Source organism: Anomalospiza imberbis, chromosome 3 (genome assembly GCF_031753505.1).
Source record: "Anomalospiza imberbis isolate Cuckoo-Finch-1a 21T00152 chromosome 3, ASM3175350v1, whole genome shotgun sequence".
Classification (NCBI taxonomy): Eukaryota; Metazoa; Chordata; class Aves; order Passeriformes; family Viduidae; genus Anomalospiza; species Anomalospiza imberbis.
In genome coordinates this window covers 99,495,549-99,519,146 of record NC_089683.1, presented here as the reverse complement: position 1 = coordinate 99,519,146, position 23,598 = coordinate 99,495,549, and the positions used below count along the sequence as shown (strand labels likewise).

The window sequence follows — 23,598 nt, the reverse complement described above, 5'->3', positions numbered from 1 at the left end:
TGGGTCTAACCCCACAGTGTATCACAAATTGTTACCTACACCTGTTGAAAAAAACCTGCAACTGTTGGAAAAAATCCCAACAGTTTATTAACAAGCAGAATGCCTACAAAGCAAGAAAAAAGGCCATTAACTTCTAGATCTCAAACTGTCAGGCCTCACCGTCCCCCCACTGGAACAAAGACCAAAAATGCCGGAGGAAAATCTCCCCGTGACACGCATTGCAAGATGGCGCCGTGTTCTCTCTCGGGAACCCGGTAACCCGGGAACTCAGGAGCTATCACGGAGTAGTTCCAGCAGCAGATGAAAGTTTGGTGGCTCATCCAGCATCAACTTTCTCCCAGTTGCCAAGCTCTATGGAACATTTATGGTAGGTGAAGCAGCCAGGCTGGATCCCCTCAGTGTCTTTTCTCCCCGGTGTGGCTCAGCTCACAGACTTGGGCTGGGAGCAGGGCTGCTCTGCTTCTGCTGGCATGATGTCCATGGGCTTGGGCAAACAGTTTTCTGCTAGGAGAGCCCTGCAGACTATTTCACATATCTCTCATAAAGGCCCAAACCAGCTCCAAACACTCCAGCTACAGCAGCTTTTCAGAAAGGGCTGCAGAAATCCAGGACAGCTGCAAGTATGTGTCAAAAGGCTTTTGTCTTGTTCTTGCCAGGAGAATTCTTGATGATCTGATGCAATTTTATTCAGATGTAACATGAGAACTGAGATTTTTAATAAAATATTTCATGATGAGTAACAAGCCTTGGGAGCATGAGGTACAGGACTGAAGTGTGAAGGCATATCCTCCAAAGTGACCAGTTTAATTGTCCATTTTATTACTCTTGTATTTATTCCACACTAATAAGCAAAATCAAGCTTTGCTTGGAGATAAAAGAGGCATGGGATACACTACGGTCCCCTGCAGGGTCATCAGGGCTGGCAGTGACAAAGCAGGCAATCTGCTTCATTGTGAACCACTACAGAGCTACATCCCAGAGTGTTTTTAAGTAGTACTGTATTACTAAGAGGTCCTTTTCTGCATGAGATACAAAAAGAAGGTCCCAAATTATATTCATGCAAGCATGCAGTAAAGTGATCCTGCTATCCTAATGAAGCTTTGGCTTTGGCAGTTACACTCTTCCCATTCATCTTTTGACACAGACACTTCAGGTTTTCCCCCACATCCTTGCAAGGCTGGCAGTCACTGTCTCCCATTTACTGTTCTTCCCTAGAGCTGGTACAGTGGCTGGTTTGAGACAAAAAGCCCTGAGATCTGGATACCTTGAAGGAGCATGAAATGCTAATTAAATGTTCACACTGGTAATACCCAGGTCTGCACTTCCCAGAGCTCTGAAGCAGCAGCAGGAGGACCATGCATCATTCCTGTTTGTGGATGTTCATGTTTCTGGTGTGCAAGAGCAATGGCTTTGAGGAGGGACAAGAATGCCCCTATTCAAACAGTGGCTGTGCAAGGAGATGTGAAGTTTCACTGCCATTTCTAGGATATTTTTAAAATATCTAAGAGAATATTGTGGCATGGAGCAGGTCCCTGATTTTCTCTCCAGAGAAATCCCCAAAGGACACATTCACTCTGCTGCTGATGGCAACCCCATAAACTCACAGACTAGTTTTCCCTGCAATATGCCACCCTGCCTGGGCTTTACTAGACCATGACTAGACCCATAGCTAAGCAAACATGCAGCCATGTGACAGAGTTTTTCCTTCAGAAAACCTAATTAACACAATCACATGCAGTTTCTTCTGTAACATCAGAAGCTGGCAACCATGAGGACTTTGCTTTCAAAAGATAACAGTTTGCACTGTGCCCAGAAGTGTTTTTCCCTAAGGAAAAGCAAATTGAAATGTGAAGTTTAAAAGCTTCAAATGACTATGAAAGGAAACTGTGGAATAATTTCTGGAAAGGCAGAATTGTCAATCATCATGCAACCCACCAAGAGCTGGAGCTGAATCCAGAATTGCTTGTTCCAGCTATGCAGGAATTCATTATCCTGGCAAGCACTGGTCCATGGGAACAAATGATCCCATAGCCCTGGGCTGAATGGCACCTAGGCTGCGGTATAGATTTCAGGAACCCTTGTCACTTTTTATTGGCCTCACAGTCCACTCATCCTTCTGCAAACAAGTTGCAAACAACACAGTTCGACTGCTGTCCTGGGTAAATATACACAAAGATGTCTTTTCCAAAGCAGTGCATCTTTTCCCAGTGAAATACATGACCTCTTCTCACCCATGAAATTGTGATTGAAGACACCTGTGAGCCAGATCTGTGTGAGACTGCAAAGGAGCAAAGCTTTGGCATTTGGGCACACTCCTCTTGATTTCTTTGCTCAGGCCTTTGGTGAGCACAGAATACATCTACATGGAAAACTTTTGACTATACAGGATCTTTTTGGTCCATTGTCCCCCAGACATGTCAATGGGTGGCCCTGTTGTAATGCCAAATAACAAAGAGCAGCGCAAATGACACAAAGAAAAATGGCAAAAGAGGAAGAGAGGCCCAGTGATGAAAGCAGGTGGTGAGACACTGGCACATCGAGTGAGCTGCACTCCCATAACCTCTAGGCTAGCAGGTCCTGGTCTCACATTCTCCTTTTTGTTTATATACATTTTATTTAGTTACTTTTTCTAAAATCATCAAAATAAAATATATCCAATTAAAAAGATGTCTTCAAAATTTAAATATACAATCAAAACACATTTATTCAAAACAATGAGAACATATGTACAAAAGTAACTATTCTAAAAATATTCTATAAAATTCTATAGAATTCTAAAAATGCTATAAATCCTATTCTTGAAATATTCTTCAGACAGTCGGTAGCTTCTTTCTGAGCTTCTGAGCTTTCCTCCTTCTGAGGAGGAAAGAGAGGTCTTCAGGACTGGAGGCAAGGACTTTGAAGATAAGGGAACAAAGGAAGTGTCCAGAGAAATCTTCTTGGTAATAGTGTAGCCAGTCAGATCTGCAAAGTGGAGAGACCAAGTGTAACTAAGGCCGCAATGCAAAACTAAAGCATATAAAGCTCCATAATTCATGGGACACATTTCCTGGAACCTTCTAAACAGCTGCACAGGGAAGCATGCTCCTGCTGGCAGCCCTTTGAAGCAGCCCACGGGGAAAACCCTGACCCACCTCCACAGAGCTGCCACAGGAACAGCCTGGCCTCTGGGCTGCCCTGGGACAGCAGGGAGCCCAGAGCCCTGTGCTTTCCAGGAATGGCTCAGCTGCACATGCACCCTCCTGCTCCTCTCCCTGCCCCTCAGCTGAGCAGCCCTACAGCTCCACGGGGCACTGGGTGAGCACAGGGGGCACATGCAGGGCACAACTGTTCCCTGGCAATGTGCACAGGCTCTCTGGGCTGGCACAAGACCCTTCCTCCCGCCAGAGATCGGCCCAGCTCCCACCTCACCTCTGTCTGAGGCTGATCCATGCTTGGCCTTCACCTTGTCCTCAGTCCTCAAGGGAATTCCTTCAGGCTCCCCCATGTCACAACTAGGAAGGGCGATGGAGAGAGCGGGGGCAGATGCACACCCTTCCTTAGTATTTTGTCATTTTTGGTACAGCTAAAAAGTCACATCCGGAGGTGTCCAACTCAGCATTTTGTCAGCTTTCTGGAGAGCATCAAACCTTCACCAGCCCAAAATGTTGGAGAGGTTTTCCTGTATGTGTGGAGGCTTGCAGGATGCACACTTCTTCAGCTTGCTGCCCATCACCGTGTGGAGGAACAGAGGCAAGCCTGGTGACAACACTGCGGATGTTGGCGCTTCGGACGGGCAGCACCTTGTTCTCTTGGAAGGACCAAAGCATGGGCAGGGCATAGCGCTGGACAACCTTCACCAGCCCAAAATGTTGGAGAGGTTTTCCTGTATGTGTGGAGGCTTGCAGGCTGCACACTTCTTCAGCTTGCTGCCCATCACCGTGTGTAGGACAGAGGCAAGCCTGGTGACCACACTGCGGATGTTGGCGCTTCGGACGGGCAGCACCTTGTTCTCTAGGAAGGTCCAGAGCACGGGCAGGGCATAGCGCTGGACAACTTCAGGGCTCCTGGGATAAACCCATTCCACAAGCACTGCCAGGAGAGAGACACAGCTTCTTACCCACCAACCTCAATGCAAACAAGGATCTACCTCTAGTTTTGCTTCTTGGAAGCCTTTCTGGCTAAGATTAGTGAAGTAGCACACAGCCCCATGACCCAGAAATGGGCAAAGCAGCTGGTGATCCTTGAAACAGAACCACCAACCCCTCAGGACTAATTTCTCCAACCAGAGCCTTGTACCTGTGGCAGACTTTGTACCTTTACTAAATCATTTCACAATCTGTTTCTGCATGAACAATGAATGAAATGTCAAATTGCCTTTTATTTCCATTAGGAAGTTCTCTAAACCCACACTGAAGATTTGGAAATGCACCATAGGGAGGCAATTGAGTGATTTCTAATAAAAGGGTGATTCAGTTTTTGTAACTTTGATGTCAAGTGCCAAAAATCTAATCTGCCTCTTCCCTTTGCTCAGTGGCACACAGCAAAGGGCACTATTAGAACACACTTCAAAACTCCAGCCCACCAGAGATGGCTGCTGCTCGACAGCTGGATTAGAAACATCAGTGACTAGCTGGTATCTTTGGCAGAATGCTTTTGTGGCTCCCAACAAAGAGCTGTTTCAAACCTCAGCATGTCTTAGAGAATTACCCAGACTCCATTGCCATGGCATTTGAGCATCTTCACGTTTTAATGGCATTTCCCCTCCCAATGTTAATGGCATTTTTTCTTATAATGTCCACTGAAATAGGGACATAGAGAAAGAAAAATGCTACACAGGGGCCTGAAATTTAACCAAAACACAAGTGTTTTCTCACATTGTCCCTGAAATCTGCTCTCTGCTCATTTTCTGAACTCTATCAAACACATACAAAAAATTACTAACAAAAGGCTCCTTGCATGGCAGATTTGGCTGCAAGATCAAAACCTGAAATGCTCTGGAGATCATTCTTATTTTCTGATCAGGTGATCAGGCAAAGTGTTATGTAGTAGCTACTTATTATTCTGCGGTGGAAGAGAATTCATTTTTTTTATGCTGTTAATCCACCAGCAGTCATCAACTCTGAAACAGCTCCTGAAAGTACCCAAAACCAATTCTACTAAGCAGGAAAAGGATTATGGTACACATTTCAAAATGGGAGTTCATTTGAGTTTAAATGCAATTAAAGACATTGGTCACTATGGAACTTGAGAAGAGAAAGAACTGTCTGCTCCCACTAAACCTCAGAGATTACATTAAAACCAATTCTACTAAGCAGGAAAAGGATTATGGTACACATTTCAAAATGGGAGTTCATTTGAGTTTAAATGCAATTAAAGACATTGGTCACTATGGAACTTGAGAAGAGAAAGAACTGTCTGCTCCCACTAAACCTCAGAGATTACATTTGGCCTTTTTAAGTAGTCCTAATTTATGTTCATTCCTTTCTTTGAAAAAGAGATCAAAATAACTGCTAAACTAAATTCCCTGTTCCTGGAGATCTACTTTATTCAAATGCTCTTTTGTGGTGGTTTTAAAGAGCCTTTGACATTCCCAATCACTGAACATGCCCTTTTGAGATTCATAATGAAGACACAAAGTGTATTACACCTTGCATTTAAAGATGCTGGCATAATTAGCAGTGGGTTTAGCCCCAGTTAATGCGAGGCTATCAGTCGTCTTCCCTACTATATACTGAGATTATCATTTTTCCATTCCTTGGCTACTGCTGACATAGCAAGCTCCTCTGAGGAATCAATTATCAGCTGCATTTGTAGCATTTTGGACAGTGCTGACACAGGAAGACACTGTTTGCACACCCTGAAATGCTCAGTCCAATGCCACTTGGGCAGCACCCGCAGGCAGCCTCAGCACTCTGCTTCTGCCCCTGTGCCCCCAAAGGCTGCCTTGTACTAAATCCGTGCAAGGATACGTGTAATAGAATCTGTTAGAGTATCTGATAGAGTGTGACACACTGTGTGGTGAGTTTTGACCTAAGCTGTGACCCCCGGGCTCTGCATGGTTCAGCCTCAAAACTTTTCAAGAGCAAAACAAGAATTCTGTGAGAACAAAACAAACTGATCCCCTGGAACAGCATTTGCTACCATTTTTCCTAAAAGATCACAGATGTCCCTGAGCTTCCAAGAGAGGAGCCAGCTGCGGTATTTTTAGCCCCTCCCGTTCCTGGAGGTGGGTTCTGAGATGCCCCAGTGAGAGCTCAGCCCCGAAGCCGAGCACTGCCCCCATCTCAGATGCTGCACAGCTCTGCAGCAGGCAGGGAAAGCCTGCCAAATACCCCTGCCCTGGCTATTGGGCAGGAGGGACAAGCTCAGCACCTCCTGATGTGGAGGAGCTACTCTACTGTCTATTCCCAGGCATTCCCTGTAAATGCTCCCTTGGAAGACCTCTTGGCTTAGAAGGGGAGGCCATACCTGTGATACGCTCCGTGACTTCCAGCAGAGCTTCACCACTCAGTTGGCTCCATTGGTGGCTGAGTTCTTTCATCAGTGATACTTTATCTACAAGTGAAAGACATGTTTCTGCTGACTCTTCTGCGGTCATAGGAGAAAGGACAATGGGGAGGGAAAGGGCAGGGGCCATCCTATTTTACAAAATAAAGTAATAGTCTGCTGATTTTTGTATCCTTTTCTTCTTTCCTTCCAGCCTACTTGGCAGGGTTTAAAATTCCAAAAGAAAAGCTCTCCTTTCACATTTGTAAATCCAAAGTTGTCTGCGGTACCAGGAGCTATGTTAAAACATTTCACATCAGAGACCTCAAGAGTTCAGTCACATGTAAGCAGTGAAAAGGTTTTGCATCCCAGAGCAAAAAGAAAGAAGCCCATATTTGAGACACAGAGTTAGACATTTCATGAGTTCACAGAGCAGCTGAGATGGAGAAAGTGGAAACTCCCCTTGAAGACCTGCCTCTTCAACACTTCATCTTTCAGGCGTATTACTCCAGTGTGGCATTTTCAGAGCCGACATAAATCTGTGTGGCAAAGGAATTTAGAGCAGCCCTTGCCTAAGTAGGTATTTGCTGGAGTCATCTTGCCCCATGCAAAACAACATGTGGAACAGGCATCATTGACAGCTGGATTTAGACCTGTTTGTTTTAAAGATATTAACTTGGTGAATCATAAGTTCCCCTTTAAAAAAAGAAGACAAAGAAGAAAGGTGGAAAATAGGCAGCTAATGCCTACAATGTAGAGCCTTCCAGGTTGCTGCTCTGGAGAAGCTCTGATGGGCCGGTGTCCCTTCATGCCAACAGCAAAGCTGTTGATTTGGGAAGGCAAACAGGGTTCAAGCAAACTCTAAAACCCCTTCGCCTCTGAATTGCAGGAAAGCTGTAGTCCAGGACTTTCTCTTCAGACCAGCAGTACGGAGCCAAGGGAGCGTGGGACTTTTGGGAAATGCTGATCAGATTCAATCCTGTTGGGGGACTGGTGCATAAGGACTGCAGCTCCACAGCTTCTGGTGGGTGTCAGCTGAAGTGTTCCACAGACAACAACAGTTATCAAGGCACTCAGCATTCTGTTGTGTTGGAGAGACAGAGACACAGTTGAGGAGAGTCCATGCCAGGGCTCAGCCTTACCTAAATGAGCAACGGATTCTTCTAGTGCATTCACAGCTGTGGCATGAACCCCGGGATCCTTTGAGTTTAGGTTCTTTGTTATCCCTTCCACCAAACGAATGATCACCGGGTTCAGGGCATCTTCCAGGAGGCCTATGATTTCTGCCAGCACGTCCAGCGCCTTCTGCTTGACTTTCTTATGTGTGTCCAATATTGTCAGGACAAAATAATCAAAAATCTGTGAAGAGAACAAACAACATGAAATCTGGATTAAAATGACCTTGTTTGAAGAGGGGATGTAGAAATGAGCACTCAGCAATGTAAAAGATGAAAGTGATCCTTTCTGTCAGGTCAGCCCTTGCTTGCACAATTTCAAAGTTTTCCTGTGGGCCACTCACTGGAATGGTTGTGCAACCTCATGCTGGTTGAAAGATTTTCATCTGTTTTTAGAGGTTTGGTTGGGGACAGAATAGTTCCTATGGTATTTCTCTCCACCTATAAATCATTAAATCAATTCCATTTATTAATGCAAAAGGCTACCTTTGCTTTACAAGTATGGAATCAGATATTTACAATGCCCAGTTTTCTATAGAGTTGTCTCAAGTACTGAGGGCAATTATGATTTTGCCAAAACTATGGCTGGAGGAGATCTAAGTTTTATTTTATCTGTCTCAGAACCTGTGTTTGGAGAAGGGCAGGGCTCTGATCAACTCTTCCAGGATTCAGACAATTTCTCTAACTAACAGGTAGACTTCTGAAATGTAATGTGCTGTCCAGCTCTCATTACAGCAGGTTCAGTCCCTTGACAGCCCCATTATCAGGCACCATTTTCTGGAAGAAGGGAAAAAGCATCTACTGGGAGGAGAAAGGATAGATCTGTCCTTAGCTGTTTTCCTCCTTTTCCAAAGAGAAAAAAAGGCCCCCAAGAAGGGTGAGCACCATCTTTACCAAGAGGAATAAGGACAAGGATGGAAATGAGTAGCCAGAGTTGTGCCTGTGCCAGACAAGATGGAGTTTACAGAAGTATCCTTTCAAAAACATTTAGTTGAAACCAACTCAGCCTGAAACTTCTCTTCCCCACACAAACCCATTTTTTCTCTAGAGAATAATTGCCATTATTGCTTTCAATGGCTGGATTCCCTTCACTTAACCCAAATGGGAGTAGGAAACAGCAGCAGTTACACCAGCATAAAATTCTGTTACCATCTGATCAACAGCATCAATAGACACTTGCCAGGCAAATACAGCTGGACTGAAATAACTTGTCCTGAAGCCTGGACCTGAATTAAATTTCTCTGGGAAAGAGCGACCAGCCTGTCCCAAACAGCCAGCATGTACTGCCAAGACACACCAAATTAACTTTACTTCTACAGGCTTGGGAAAGGAGCTAAAGGAAAGGAACAATGAAGATACCCTACATACTTGGACAATGTTAGTGGAAATGAGCCGGGGTTTGGTTTTGGACAGGTCTAGGAGGAGTGCCACTCCTTCCATCCGTGTCTGAAACCCCTTGGCTTGCAGCAGATGGTAAAGCTTCTGAAGCGGCTCCATCTCTTCCACAGCTGCAGGTAACGTGACCTGGGCTTTTGAACGGTGTAGGAGGCGTCCATCAGAGGTAGACTTCACCCTGGAAAATAAAACCAAATTAGGACCTGTTGATAATACCTTCAGTTAATTGTGAGCAAAACATCTTGAGGAGCTTTCCTAACGATGTGATTTCAAGCTAGAAAATCATGAGGTTCTGAAGAACAACATGGACTTTATGACAATAATTACGGGATACAATCTGCAAGTAACATTCTCCCAGTGCTCACTCAGGAAAACCAAGGATGAGATGCATCTGATCTATCTTCAGATGGCTTCCAAGGCACACAGGTCACATTGCTTAGTGGGGAAAGAGAGACACTACTTCCAAGTTTAAATGTCTCCTCATATGGGATGTGTGTGTCTTAGAATAAGGAAACACATCATTCTGGAGAAGTGCCTCTAAAACCAGGCATGACAATCTGGAAAAGTAGCTCCAATGCATCTGAACAGATGAACAGGGGCATATCTGAAGGATCCAGAAAATCAGTAACAGAGATAAAAACAGAAGCCAGACATGCCAGAACTATGCTCACATTTCATTTTTTTCCCTGGAGAATAGATCCACAGCTTAACAAACCCACTGGGAACAATTCTCCTGGATCAACCTGTCTCTTCCATGACCATGGGAATGTGCTAGCCATGCTACTGAGGCATGTGGTCACTTTCCTGCCCCCGCTGAGCATGACAGAGCTAAATAAATCTCCTCTGTTATCAGAGGAGAACAGGTACTAGTAGCTCTGCCACTGGCATGAAGAGACAGCAAGGACCAAATTCCTGTCTTAAATGCTGATTGCAGCACACAAGGAAATAAACCAAACATGCTGTCCATCAAGTAAACTACATGAAGAACAGGAATATCAAGGCAAAAAGTCCAAATTGAGACACCTGTCAAGCAAAACTGCTCAGGAATTGCCTTGCTACTTACTACTCAAACTTCATACTGTTTGACGGTAAAAAAAAACATGAATCAGCCAGGCAAAACGACGTGGATGAGAACTGCATCTCTGGGGAATGGCATCTTGCTTCAAGACTGGGACTTCTCATTAAAATACCCATCTAAAAAAGACAAAAGACTCCACTCGGATGAAAAAAACCCTGGTTGAATTTACTTGTCCCAAGTCAGGCAGCAGAAACTTGGCCCTCTCCTAGCCTCTACAGCACTGCCCTTGCCTCTGCACTGGATCATCTGAGCTGCTACCAGTGGGTATTTTTTTTGTCATCCAATTTTTGAGGAAAGCCCTCCAGAGAAGTTGTGTTCAGCGTAATGCAGAAATAGACATTTTTTATCCTAGAACATTTGTAGGGAAAGGAAAAAATCTCTGGCACTGGTCATCTCCACCAGCAAGATTTTCCTGAGTAAGAGGCATGTAAGGCACATGTCATGTGCTTCGTCACATCTAACAAAAGTGTTCACATTTGACCAATGTACCATTTACTAGAAGGCGATGTGGCCTGGGGGTTCTTTGAGCCATCGTTCCTCTTCTTCACCAGGTTCTTGACAGATGGGCATTCACCCTTCTGGTTTTCCATCCCCTACAAAGACATCAAGAAACTCCATGAATCTTTAAAATATAAAATAGGAAATCCCCTGATTAAAACACAAGTTAGAATCAGGATCACTGCTACCAAGGCTTAGGGAAACATTTCCTAACTTACAAAAATAAATGGACCAGAGATTCAGTGATGACAACTCTTTGTTTACAATAGCCCAAGGCAGGTTATGGGTGCTATCATACTGAGCAGCAGTCTAAAATCCCAAATTCATTAGTCTTGAGCATAAATGGGAATAATGCAAAGTGGTAGGCAACAAGTGCTCTTAAAGGAAGCAGCAGATTTGGACTCTTTGGGGGTTGGCCCACTGTGTTGGAAGTTGATTTGGTTCAACACTTACTCTCCCTGCTCCTGCACAAAGGCACACTCCCTGCCATAATGTAGATAAAAAGAAAAAAATCCCCCCAAACAAACAAATTATTTTCCACTAGATGCTGCTGAATTCACCAAGCTTCTTTCAGCTCCACAGGGCTTGACAGCAGGGCAGTATTCCCAAAACACAGACAATAATTGCAGTAATTAGGATTGACTTGGACATCTTTTGTATATTTGGAAATTTTCTTGGCAATACTACTTCCAGTGTCTTTTGCAAAGCCTCTGTTATCTTCAGAAGCACTATTCTCACTTAATTGCTTTACTGGGGTCAGAGCAGGGAGAGCAAAGTGGGGCCTTACCCTTGAATGTAAACCCATTTTCTCCGCTTTCCCTTTCCCCTTTGTGATATTCAAAGAATTCAAAACCCCACTTTTTCCCTAGTAATATCAGTTCCTCTCTGGTCTGCAGATGAACAGGCTGAGGATTAACAGCTCATTCCCAGGTGCAAAATGATGCAGCAGAAGAGGAATGAGATAAAGACACATTGGGTATGTTTGATCTCATATTAGCAGTGGCAATACTTGCACAAAGGAAATACTTCTTCTGCCAAGCACTTACTTTCTTCTTAATTCTTGTCAGGATATCTTCCAGGTCATGGGTGGAAAGAGATTGTTCCAAAAGCTTTTTAAATTTTTGATTATTCAGCAACATCTTCACCATCTCCTGTCCATAATGCCTAAGGAAGGAAGGAAGGAAATGAAAGAAAAGTGAACAAAGGAAGAGTGTTAACAGAAGAGGCTGATGCCTTTAACTCATCAGGTGCAATGCTTGCATGAGAAGGCATTACCTACTTAGCAAAGAGGGAGATTTACTTCACTCTACACTGCACAGTGTTGTCAGCTAAACATAAGAGGCAAGAGGAGAATGTGGGGCCACAGAAAAATATTTCACTCTGAAACTGTGGGTGTGCTTGTGTGGGATCAAAGTATCCCAGGGAACAAGCAAAACACATCTGCTTTGTTGTCAGAGCCTATTAGCAGTGTCCTTCCGGCATTGCACAATAATTTGCATTTCTTTTACTGGCAGGGAAGCCTGAACAAAACACCTCATGATTGCTGTTGATTATTCTATACTATATGTATGCACAGGGGCAGCCAGTTACTCTGGTGTTCTTGGCAGCTATTAATGGGAATTTAATCATCAAAGTAAGGAGATTTTGGTGGTTTGGGTTGATTTTGCCACTAGGAAACCACAGTTTTCTTCAAGAAGAAATTTGGAGGTCACTGAGCCACAGACAACAGCATTCTAGAAATCTGCAGAAGAAGTTTAGAAAGACTGAATACATTGGCTAAAGACCTTTGGAGTATTTCTAGGGAAGTCTTAAGTTAATGAGAAACAGATGTTTGGGATCCTTCGGTGATGAACATTAGCCAACACTTTGGCTTTATCTTGTGCATCTAAGGCAATCAAAACTGACTGGCTAATCAGAGCTCTTCTGATCTCAGTAAAGAATCCTTCAAGTCACAGGAAGTTGGCAATGCTCCTTCTTGGTGGCCAACCTCAGGTTACCCAGTACAGTCATTTCCCCAGGCAACCCAGAGCAGTGGTCACAGCACCAAGGCTGACAGAGATCAAGAAGTGTATGGACATTTCTCTCAGGCACATAAAGTAACTCTTAGGGTGTCCTGCACACAACCAGGAGCTGAACTTGATGACCCTGATGGGTCCTTTCAAACTCAGCATATTCCATGATTCTATGACCCTTATCCACACAGTGAGGGAACTTATTATTTCCTTCAGTTTCCACTCTTTTGTGGTTTTATGTTTTATAGCCAGTCACAAAACTGTTTTCCCGTTTTAGGAGGTGAAATGAAGATCATTACCTTGTGTCCTGGTGACAGTCCTGTGCAAGTGTCCCTGCCACGTGTGCCAGCATTTCAGCCCTAGGTGTGCCTGCGAGCTTCGTGACTCCCATTTTCTCCATCAAGGACAGGAGGAGTTCGGCTGCACACTTCCGCACCTGGACATAGCGGCTCCTGGGAGGAAGAGAGCAAACCCTGGGGCACAGGGAGAAGGAGCAACAGCAGCACAGGCCTTGGCCAGAGCCTGCTCCCTGTCCTTGCTGGGGGAAGGAGCCTGGGTTCTCCCTGCAACTTCAGACATCTGTTGAAGGTTCTGTCCTCAGATAAACACAAAGTTAGCACTGTACAGCAGGACTGCCTGGAAGGAAGAGGGAGGAATTCAGTCTCCCTGCACTATCTGATACTCAATTTCTCTCCCAAAATTTACTCGGAGTAAGATTAAAGGAATTGATTACATATGAATTATTTAGAAATTAAGGACAATTCATGCTGACCCATTAGAAGGCCCCCACTGCACAGAGCTGCAGCAGGACTGAGGCTCTTTCCACCCATTCATCCCCAAATCTGCAGACCTTTGGAAAAAAACAAATGCAGGGAAAACTCGCTGTGCAGCGTGAAATTGTGGAATATCCAGCAATGCAGCCTGTTTCTTTTCTAAAGCTTGGTAAGGGTTACGTCTGAGTGTTTTTACCCTATTGCAAAGCTGAGGAAAGGGTGGCAGTCAGTTTAGCCAGGTTATCCTGTTCTAGAGAGTGTCTCTCGGGAATTATCAGGCCCAGCACCAATACTTAAGGCAGCATTTGCTTCAGAGGTCCCATTGCACTCAGCCTGTGAAGGTGCCTGTAAAGTGATTCATCATCTCAAGGCTAACATGAAACATCAGTTTGAATAGAAAGTAGAGCTCTAAAGCCAGGACAGTCATACAAGTCCTCCTTTTGGCAGGAGCTGCACCTGCTGTGCAGGCTGTGCCACACCCAGCACATTCTGCCCCATGTGCTCCATGCCCCAGCAAGTACTCTCCTTATTTCTCAGGTTAATGGCATCATGAGGATATGTGGTTTTCCCCAGGGCCTCTGTGCTTAGTGCTGTGAAATACCAAAGAGCGCTCACAGCTGCAATTGCAATTGTCCCTCTTCCCACAAAAACACAAGGCTCTATCCTTGGCCTTTGCAGGCACTTTCACTTCCCCACCGTTCACCACGTCTAGGAAAATCTGACAGACTGGGAGAACTCCAGGAAGCAGCAGGAAGCTGAGTCAGAGGAGTTTCAGTTTGGATATCAGGAAAAAGTTTTTCACCCAGAGGGTGCTTGGGCACTGAAACAGGCTCCCCAGGGTAGTGGTCACAGCACCAAGCCTGACAGAGGTGAAGCATTTGGACAACAATCTCAGGCACTTGGTGTGACCCTTGGGCTGTTCTGTGAAGGCCAGGAGCTGGATTTGATGGTCCTTATGGGCCCCTTCCAACTCCCCATATTCTACAGTTCTGTGATTCTGAGAACTAATAGGCTGCAGGAGGGCAGAAATACGTGACAAGAGGAAAGAAATGAGGTTGATCGGAGAATCAAATCCCTGAGTTCACAGAAGATACAGGAGGATACAGGACCCTTCCCTCCCACTATTCCCATTCTCTCTCTCATCCCTCTCCCCACCCACACACTAGAAGGTGAAGAATATCACTAAAAGAGGAAGAACCTACTTGACTCCACTGTCCATGAGAACAGTCATTGCTCGTGCAGGAGTCACATTCTCCACCATGCTCCCCAGGGCCTGACAGGCTGCCTTCTGAACAAACGCTGGGGAGTTCCACACCATGTGAAGAAGTACCGGAGCAATCTCATCCACCTCGGAATCCATGTCCTTCCTCAAGATCGCAAACAGCTCTCCCAGAGTTATCATTGCATAGTAGGACACCTTTGACCGGAGGTTGGTCACCTGGGGAAGTCATGAGGGGAAACATAAGAATCACCTTGAAAAGAAAACCAGTTTCCTTGGACAAAACTCCCGGGAAATGACAACACGTCTCACTGTGTCCAGAGGAACATAAAAGCACAGTAAGAGGAGAAGAGCCCAAGCACAGAAGGGTACTTACTCTGGCACCAATTTCTGCTCTCAGTCCTGCTTACTGCAGGCATAAAAATATATATTTCACTAAAGTGTTCTACTTTACCCTTCTATAATGTCAACTGCTTTGATTTTAGGGCCCATCGTTTGAAAAACAAAGAAGCAAAATAAAGCAAGGGCTGCTTTCAAACCATAAAGGCATAAGTCATAAAGATAAAAGACTCAGGTGCTCCTGTTCAAAAAGCAACACCTGTAGTTCAAGCACAGCCAGGAAACAGAAAACACAGGCTCAGGTCTACAGACTAATTTGCAGTGTTGAATTACAGCTTGGGCAGTGATTGGGACTCTGGCATATAAGGTCATTAGTGTCTCAGTTTCTGCATTGCATTATAATGGTACCACACTCAAAGATAAGTGTCAGATACCCCACCTACCAGTAAATACAGCTCCATGTACACACAGATCCTACAGATAGCTCACAGACATTAGAAATAGAAGGTCTAAAACCAGAAATGAAGGCAATCCCTGAGCACACATGGAGACGAACAAGCACATACCTACTCTACAGACCCATGTATGAAGATTGGGGAACAATTCAGAACAATGTTCTCACCTCGCTGGTAACTGCCAAACAAATCTCACGAAGTCGACAAAGCAGGACTTCTGAATGGGACTCAGCCAGGTCTTTGATGATGACGAGTGCCTTCTCCTTCACCTCCCTGAAAGGCAAGTAACAAAAATATTGATTTTTTTCTCTACCCAAGAACTAGGCAGCACCCTCTGAAATGACCAGGCTGGCAGCTCAGTCAAACCATGGGAGATGCTTTTCAAGGAGTATTTAATGAAATGGTAAAACATGTTGCCACAGGATGCTGTGGCTGTCAAAAGCATACAAAAATCCAAAAGGCAAAGAGAGGGGTTTGAGAATTTTCATTTGTGGCCTTTCTGAAAATCTCTGGCACATGAAGTCCCTTTGTCACTACTTCCTAGAAGCTGTGAGGCCAGGCCATGCTGTTGTTTCTTGTCACCTCCCTGTACCTGTCCCTGAGACACAGTCCCATTGGGCTGTTACTGGGACATTTTCCTTCTTTGTCAGCCCCAGCAGGCAGTTCAGCAGTGAGAGTCTGCGCTGCCACTCTGGAGCCGAGTTTCCACTCTGTAATCTAGGCCTCTATAATCTACCCACTCCACTGCACTGCACACTTTCCCCAAAAAAGCAGCAGAGTGTCCCAGAAGATTCCACACCTGGGCAAGAACTGTTGAAACTCTGTCTTTTCCCAAAAAACTCCTACCTAAAACAACCCCCACAACAGCAACATGTTATTTAAAAGGTGCAAACAACTCTGTCTCTCAGTACTTGCTTTGTGCAGGCCCTCAGCTACAGGAAGGTATGTGAGGCATCAGGGCTGCAGCACAGGGCTGGTGACTGATCCCACAGGCACCCCTGGGTGTCATCTGGACCCCCCACACCTGCAGAAGCTCTCTGTACCTCACAAGGCACCAAAGAGAAATGGGAAGAGAAATAAGAAGAGAAAGGGCAGAGCAAAGGCGACTGCACAAGGAGATGCATCGTGGCTGATTATTCATGCTTATCCCAGTGTGAATGGAGTCCTTATCCCTGTGCGAATGAAGCATCCCCCAGGGAGTTGGATGCTAACCCAGACATCAAAAAGACAACCAATATCACCTGACATTTGTAGAGGTATCACCTCTGGGTCTCCTTCTGTTTGTGTAGAATTTTGGGACACATTGTGAGTATTGACAAAACATCTCAGGCCCATATGAAGCAGTGAGAAGGAAAAAGTTGAATTCTAAAAATGCAAGATTCCTAGAGGATTTTATTTCTTTTTCCTTCTCTTCTGCCATGAGCCCTTCACGAGTAATGACAGGCTGAGGGACTTGAAAGCACAACTCAGTCCATTTCGCAGAAAGAGGAACTCCCTGGAGCTACTTCTGGGACTTACATGCAGGAGGTCACAGGGAGACCCTGTCGCCTGCCATTGCCATTGTCAGCAGCAGGATCAGAGAGGAATCTTACTCAATCCCACTGGCCTAGTGGCCCAAGGCATCTAAATCTCTACACTCAAAACTGCTGCCATCCTGCTTCTGCCTTCAGTCAAATCATCTCATTCCACAGCTTTCTCTCTTCCCTCAAGATTGCCTTTGCAGCTGCATAGAGCAGCAGGCAAAGCGAGGAAACAGCACGGACCTGCTGCAGCTGGAGCACTGCTGCAGAGCCAGGCCAAGAAAAGGCTGCTCTCAAATCTTTATCCTCTCACTGCTCTGCAGAGCTTTCACCAGTGCCCTTTGGCCCTCTGGGCTCTCGGGGCTCAGAGGCACTAGCAAGACACGCTTCTAACCTGCCTTAACGCTAAGAGGGACACAGAGTGAACGGGGCCTTTCTTACCAGTCATCGCTGCCGAGCAAGGAGAGTGCCTCCTGCAAGGACTGCTGTGGGTCTGATGAGGCGGTGTCCTTCTGCCACTTCCCACGACGCGGCTGATCTCGGCGCTCAGCACCAGTGGCCGTCTGCAAGGTCACTGTAAGGAGAGGGTCGGCCATGGGTGCTGCGGCCCCGGGCAAGGCACGCCGCTATGGAGCGGCCTGCAGCCCCATCTCCCAGCCAGGGTTCTGTGTGGTGCACACTGGCACTGGGTCAGACAATTCCCTGCTGTCTGGCTCCTGGGGCTCCTTGCTTTCTCCCAGCCTCCCCCAGCTGGGCACAGCTCCAGGCTAAACCTGACAACTGCCCCCACGGCGCCAGCTCCCAAGTGCCACAGGTGCCGCAGCCAGCGGCAGGTTCCTGAGGCCGCAGAGCTCCCGCTCCCTGCCAGACAGTGCCGACAGCAGGTCTGACTATCCCAGGAGGGAACCCCTCAGGTGCCTCTCTTGTCTCAGAGCCCTGATTTCCCCTAGCCCTGAGGATGGGGGCACTCTGAAACTCCCTGAGGAAAGACCAGCAGCTGCCTCACGACAGCACCGAGCCCAGCCTGAACAGCCCAGCCCTGCTGGGCCCGGCTCAATCCCCATGGAGCAACGACCAGGGAACAGCGATACCTGACCCTTCACACCTGACAGCGCCTCTGTTTCCACTGACTTCTAATATTCTAGACAGCAGGCAGCTGAGTGTACATACATTTAGCCTACTATTGGGAAGGGAGTAGTTTATGGATTTTGTTTTTTCCAAGCATCATGAACCTTTACTCTTTCAGAGGTGCACACTGGCTGTATTTCAAAGATGCTGAGGTGAAATTTATTTGTCATCAAATGGATGTGTTTGCATACTTTGCAATGCCTAAGATTTCTCTTGCAATTTCCAGTCTAGATGCTTGATAAAAAAGCCTTCCAAATGCAAACTGGGGAAAAAAGCATGCAAATACCGATGCAAATTGTTAGCAGATTCACTCTCTTGATAATCAGTTGTCCTGGGTTTGCTTTAATTGAATATTTGGTAAGGAAAAAAATGTACAAGGTATGAGAAAAATCAGATGATAAATGCATTTCTTATGAAACCCATTTGTTGTCAAAAGCACTGTCAATCAAAAATTTCATGTTGTGCACTCAAAAGCTCATTTTCTAATGTGTAGATGAATACATTTGAGCTGTCTAAAATGATGGAGTATAAATATTGCATAGAATCTTGATGAACTACTCTAGACTGTGTAGGGTTTTTTGCTACCTTGCATGTTCTTACAAAGTATGGAAGAACCATGACATCAAAAATATTCAGACAGGAGCTAATCTAGGTGCCACTGATGTACCCCACTCACTGACATCAGTGATGGCACTGCAGAAGTATGTAGATATACACATCTAGATTTACTGTGAATGGAGAGCCACATCAGGCTAGTTCTGGTCAATTCTGAACATGGAAGTAGCGTCACTAGAAAAGAGCATTCCAAGTATCATTCCTAGCTTCCTTCTTCTTATCTCACCCTACTTGGGATCACAGCACAGGCAGGCTACCCACAAAGGAGAGACAAGAGCCACTAGGGACTATCTGCTGAGTATTTCCTGCAGGCAGCAAACAGCCTGGGAGCACCAGGCAGCCCCTCCTGGCTGTCATCTACTACACACAGCTGCTGTATTTGGATGGGTGACATAGGAGGCACTGCTTGTTCCCTCTTGGCATTGCAGGCCATGAGATGGCGGCAGCGAGGAGCCATTGGGCACTTCTGGGAGCAGAGGCGCAACTGCACCAAGCCGCTGACAGCCATGCAGACACAACCCTTGGTGGGATAGCAGAAAAGCTGCCTGTGGAGCCAGACAGCAGCACGGGCAGAGGGCCTAGATGGTAAATGAGCAACTGATTGTGTTGGCACTCGTAGGTGCACAGTGAGCACACCCTGGCAGACTGCCCCACAGTTCATCCCTGCAGTCACAGCTGCTTCCTGGCTGTAGTTTAGATTATCAGGATGGGCAAAAGCCAGAGCTTGGGCCTTTATCACGGCTTTATTCAGCTCAGCTTTCCAATGGATTTCTAAGAACCAACTGTTCCAGTACTACCAAGCTGGAGTAACTCCAAAGTAGATTTGCTGTTCATTCTCAGGACAGACTATGGACCCAAGATCCCAGCTGTGCTGGCTCAGGCAGGAGGCAGTTTGTGCTCCTTGTGCAAGGAAAAACCCATGCGGGAAAAAGCTGCCACAGAGCAGGCTTACCTGAGGAGTTGCGTGGGAAGCTGCCACCCCCATGGATGATGGGCTTATTGGGCAGTAAGGGCACGTTGTCCTGCTTCCTCATGACCTTCTTCTTCAAGGCACTACCTGGGTGTTTTCTCTGCACACTAGGAGTTGTGCCATCGACAAGTGGTAGGCTAAAGGCTGTAGGGACCAAAGAGGAGCTTGTAAGTGGAGGGTGCTGGACAGGGTGACAATAGAAAGCACCAGGAAACTTGCCGGAGGTGGGTAACATCTCTTTGTTATCCCAAAGAACTCCAAGTATAACAATGGCACACTAACATGGGACAGTGATCACAGAATCACAGAATATTAGAAGAGTTTGGATTGGAAGGCACCGTTAAGCACGACCTAATCCAACCCCTATGAGCAGAGACATCCTAATCTAGATCAGGTTCCTCAGAGTCCCATGTAAACTGGCCTTGAACACCTTCAAGGATGGACCAACAACAGCTTCTCTGGGCAAACCCTTCCGGCTTTTCATCCCCTTCAATTAAAAAAAACATCTCCCTAATATATAATCTAAATCTACACTCTTCTAGCTTAAAACCAAATTGCAGTGATGCTTCCCCTAAGAAACAAGGAAAACCCAGTATTGCTTTGCATTTGTTTTCCTGTTCCAGAGGCTGTCAGGGGAAGTTACCAAAAGAAAGTGGAGATAACCTTGCGTGATACCCTCGGGCTGAGTGCTGCCTCCTAAGGGCCCTGCTGCTACCCTTGAGGCAGTGCTCACAGCCCTGCAGTCAGAGCCCCTCAGCCGGGATTCAGTCAGAATGCTGCTTGCTCCTGGGGCTACAACAGAAGCAGTGGCTCGGGCCTTCAGCACAGCTCTACACTGCGAGCTCCTCAGTAGGGAGCAACAGGAGAAGGATCTCTGGTGTTTTCATTAGAAGGAGTTGAATTTTGTTTCTTCCAGGTTGCAGCCTGGTTGAAAAGCATTCTTTTGGACTCACCTTCCCTGGAGACTACTCTCCAGGAGAGAGTCTGAAGCCCCCGTGTACTTTGCAAGACTGAATTTTCTACTCTGAAAGACTTTAGAGGTGAAGGTGGGAAGCCGATATTCTTTTGCTAACTCAGTGAGGCCATGAGCAAGACACTTCATGCCTCTGTGTTTTTCTTTGGGAAACAGAAATAAATCCTATGCAAGCTTCCACTCAAATGCAAGCTAAACATCCCCCCAGTCTGATTGCAACACTGTGCAAAGGGCAAGCAAGTGGTCAAAAAGGACCACAAGTGTAGCCATCACTTACTTGCTTCAGCTGCATCCCCAGGCTTAACTGTCTGAGAAGGAAGCTGCAAGGATGTTTCATTTTGTCTCCTTCTCTTCAACTCTTTCTGCAAAAGCTCAATTTTCTTCCGCTCTAAGTTCTTTTGAGCCAACTTGCACAATGCAGGACGGACCTAGGTGCAATGGAAATACATCACAGACTGTAAGCAGAGACACACAAACCAGACACAACATCTCATCATGAGTACAGAGTCCGTAGAGTGCCATAGGCTTTAATGCAGCTCCATATACATTCCAATAGTTCCAGAGGAATGTCTTCCGTCCTCAGCTTGGCAATTACACACAGTGAGGTGAAACACTTCAGTGCCACAACCTTTTAGTGCTGCAACTGCAATCTATGTCAGGAAGCCCTGCTTGAAGCATGAAAGTCATAGGAATGCTCCAAGACAGATGAAGAGCTCACATGACAGTGAGCAGTCAGTTCAGTTCCTACAGGCCATGGCAGGAGAATAAAAACCATGTGCAATACCCAGCAAGGAGAGGTAATTAGCTGTTACTTAACACTCGTGGCCAGGAATTGCAGATGTTTCTCACTTCCCACTGGCTTCTGAAGGACTCAGCTCTGAAGGACTCTGAAGGACTTGGTCTCTGAGACTGCGAGACCAAAAGGAGGAGTCATGTGAAAACAAGTTGCAGAAGCACTGATGTTAATGAGCAGAAAACTTGAGAATGAGAGGGCTGTGAGATACAGCCAGAAAGGTAACCAGGAAAAATCAAACTCTCCCATTTTATTTTGCAGTCTTGCTTACACCATTCAACATTAGAATCATTGCTTCTCTGCTTCCGAGGATGCACTTTGCCCACGGTCACTGATGTGTAGCTTGCTCTGCCATTCAGAACTTCTCTAAAACAGCCTTTGCACATAAAGAATGTTTCTGACATGACCTTAGCACCATCTCCAAACCAGTGACATTGGCACCACTGGAAATAGCCAAGCAATTGCTCTGTCGCTATCAAATATATTCCCAAGATAATCCCCATCCCCATCTCCCAAGAGTGGAAGATTATGATTTTCAGTGACATTTTGGGCCAAGCACTAAACAGCCACTGGAAAGGAAGTCTGCTTATCCCTGTCCTTATCCCTTACCCTTCCAAAGCTGTCCCTCAGGTCACTGTCACTCATAAGACCAGGACTGGTGGGATGATCCATCTCCTTGGCTTGGCTTGGTGGGAGGCCTGGTAATGGAAGCAAAAGTTCATGTAAATCTCTGTCAGACTTCAAGCCCCCAAAAACATAATGCAGGGCAATAGCAAGACAGGTTCCAGATTGCAGAGACTGGGATTGAGAGCAGCAAGGTACATATGCCTAGACGCTCTCCCAAAGGATTGGGCTACTGGCAGCAGACATGACATTACTCTGTTGGCCGGCAGACTGAAACCTGCTGCATGATGAAGACCACAGCCCCTGGATGCTGGAGAGCCTCTGTGTTTGATAAAGAAGGGCAGAGATGGAGATTGCTCTTGACAGAGATTCTTATCTGCCCTTATTCATGCTGATTCTAGGAAACATGTTCTTTCCAGTTCCTGAAAGAAGTCCTGGGTTCTAATACCTGTATCCATTTATATCAACATTTTCTTCTCTTTGTTAGAATATTTTAGAGGATGTTGAAAGAAAAGCCTAGGGTTGCAGGAGTGATACTCAAATGTAAATTGTGTTCTTGACCCTAGATAATTAATTTTCTCCAAGGATTTTCCTTCTAAATGGTATGAGATTGGGCCACTTTGTGGCCAGCCTGACGAAAGGCTGATTTTCTTAATGCAAGTAGAAAATGGAGCTCATTCTGGAATACTCTTAAGGAGCTGTTAAAATTGAGATAATTCCTCATTCAATACAACAGTTTCACAGAGGATAGAATCATGTCGCAGCACAGGAGAAATAAAACAATATCATAAAGCATGATTTTTTCACCCCTGCAGAATGTCCAGCTTAATTATAATGGAGAGTAAGATATGGGCTTTGAGGAAGGAAGGCAAATCTCAATGGAAGGAAAGGCCTTGGAAGGAAAGAGCATGTGGGAAGTTGACAGGGAAACTACAGACCCCAGGGTAACCTCCTTGGGAACACTGCAGTCAATCAGGTCAGAAAAATGGAGATACAAATGGTATCAGAGGCTGCGAAGAAAATCTAAAGCATCTGAAGCTCTGTACTTCATGGGACACATTTCCTGGAACCTTCTAAACAGCTGCACAGGGAAGCATGCTCCTGCTGGCAGCCCTTTGAAGCAGCCCACGGGGAAAACCCTGACCCACCTCCACAGAGCTGCCACAGGAACAGCCTGGCCTCTGGGCTGCCCTGGGACAGCAGGGAGCCCAGAGCCCTGTGCTTTCCAGGAATGGCTCAGCTGCACATGCACCCTCCTGCTCCACGGGGCACATGCTCCTCTCCCAGCTCCACGGGGCACTGGGTGAGCACAGGGGGCACATGCAGGGCACAACTGTTCCCTGGCAATGTGCACAGGCTCTCTGGGCTGGCACAAGACCCTTCCTCCCACCAGAGATCGGCCCAGCTCCCGCCTCACCTCTGTCTGAGGCTGAGCCATGCTCTCAAGGGAAGCAGTGAGTTAGGTGAAGTCCCACCTTTACAATCAATCCATGTAATGGATGAGGCGTCCAAGGGGGTTTTTTATTATTCAGATGATCACTCTGTTTCTATTTTTCATGAAAC

The 23,598-nt window shown here is 46.0% G+C and overlaps 1 protein-coding gene across 2 annotated transcripts; it reads right to left on the bottom strand.

Annotated features, from left to right (window-relative positions):
- Nucleotides 1-721: 721 nt before the first annotated feature.
- Nucleotides 722-22,103, bottom strand: LOC137471585 (TOG array regulator of axonemal microtubules protein 2-like). Of its 2 annotated transcripts, XR_010997701.1 has the most exons (15): nucleotides 22,021-22,103; nucleotides 20,896-21,046; nucleotides 19,628-19,789; nucleotides 17,374-17,506; nucleotides 15,580-15,685; nucleotides 14,602-14,837; nucleotides 12,926-13,078; nucleotides 11,661-11,778; nucleotides 11,175-11,219; nucleotides 10,606-10,709; nucleotides 9,012-9,216; nucleotides 7,611-7,827; nucleotides 6,451-6,537; nucleotides 3,412-4,071; nucleotides 722-2,964 (listed from the first exon to the last, which is right to left on the bottom strand). XR_010997701.1 is itself a non-coding variant. In XM_068186029.1 (13 exons), the coding sequence occupies exons 1-13, from the start codon at nucleotides 22,081-22,083 to the stop codon at nucleotides 3,836-3,838; spliced, it is 1,971 nt and encodes a 656-aa protein (XP_068042130.1). In that variant the 5' UTR covers nucleotides 22,084-22,100; the 3' UTR covers nucleotides 3,821-3,835. The 2 variants fall into 2 exon arrangements, 1 of the variants encoding a protein (XP_068042130.1); XM_068186029.1 differs by lacking the exons at nucleotides 722-2,964; nucleotides 11,175-11,219 and having other exon boundaries at nucleotides 3,821-4,071; nucleotides 22,021-22,100.
- Nucleotides 22,104-23,598: the final 1,495 nt, after the last annotated feature.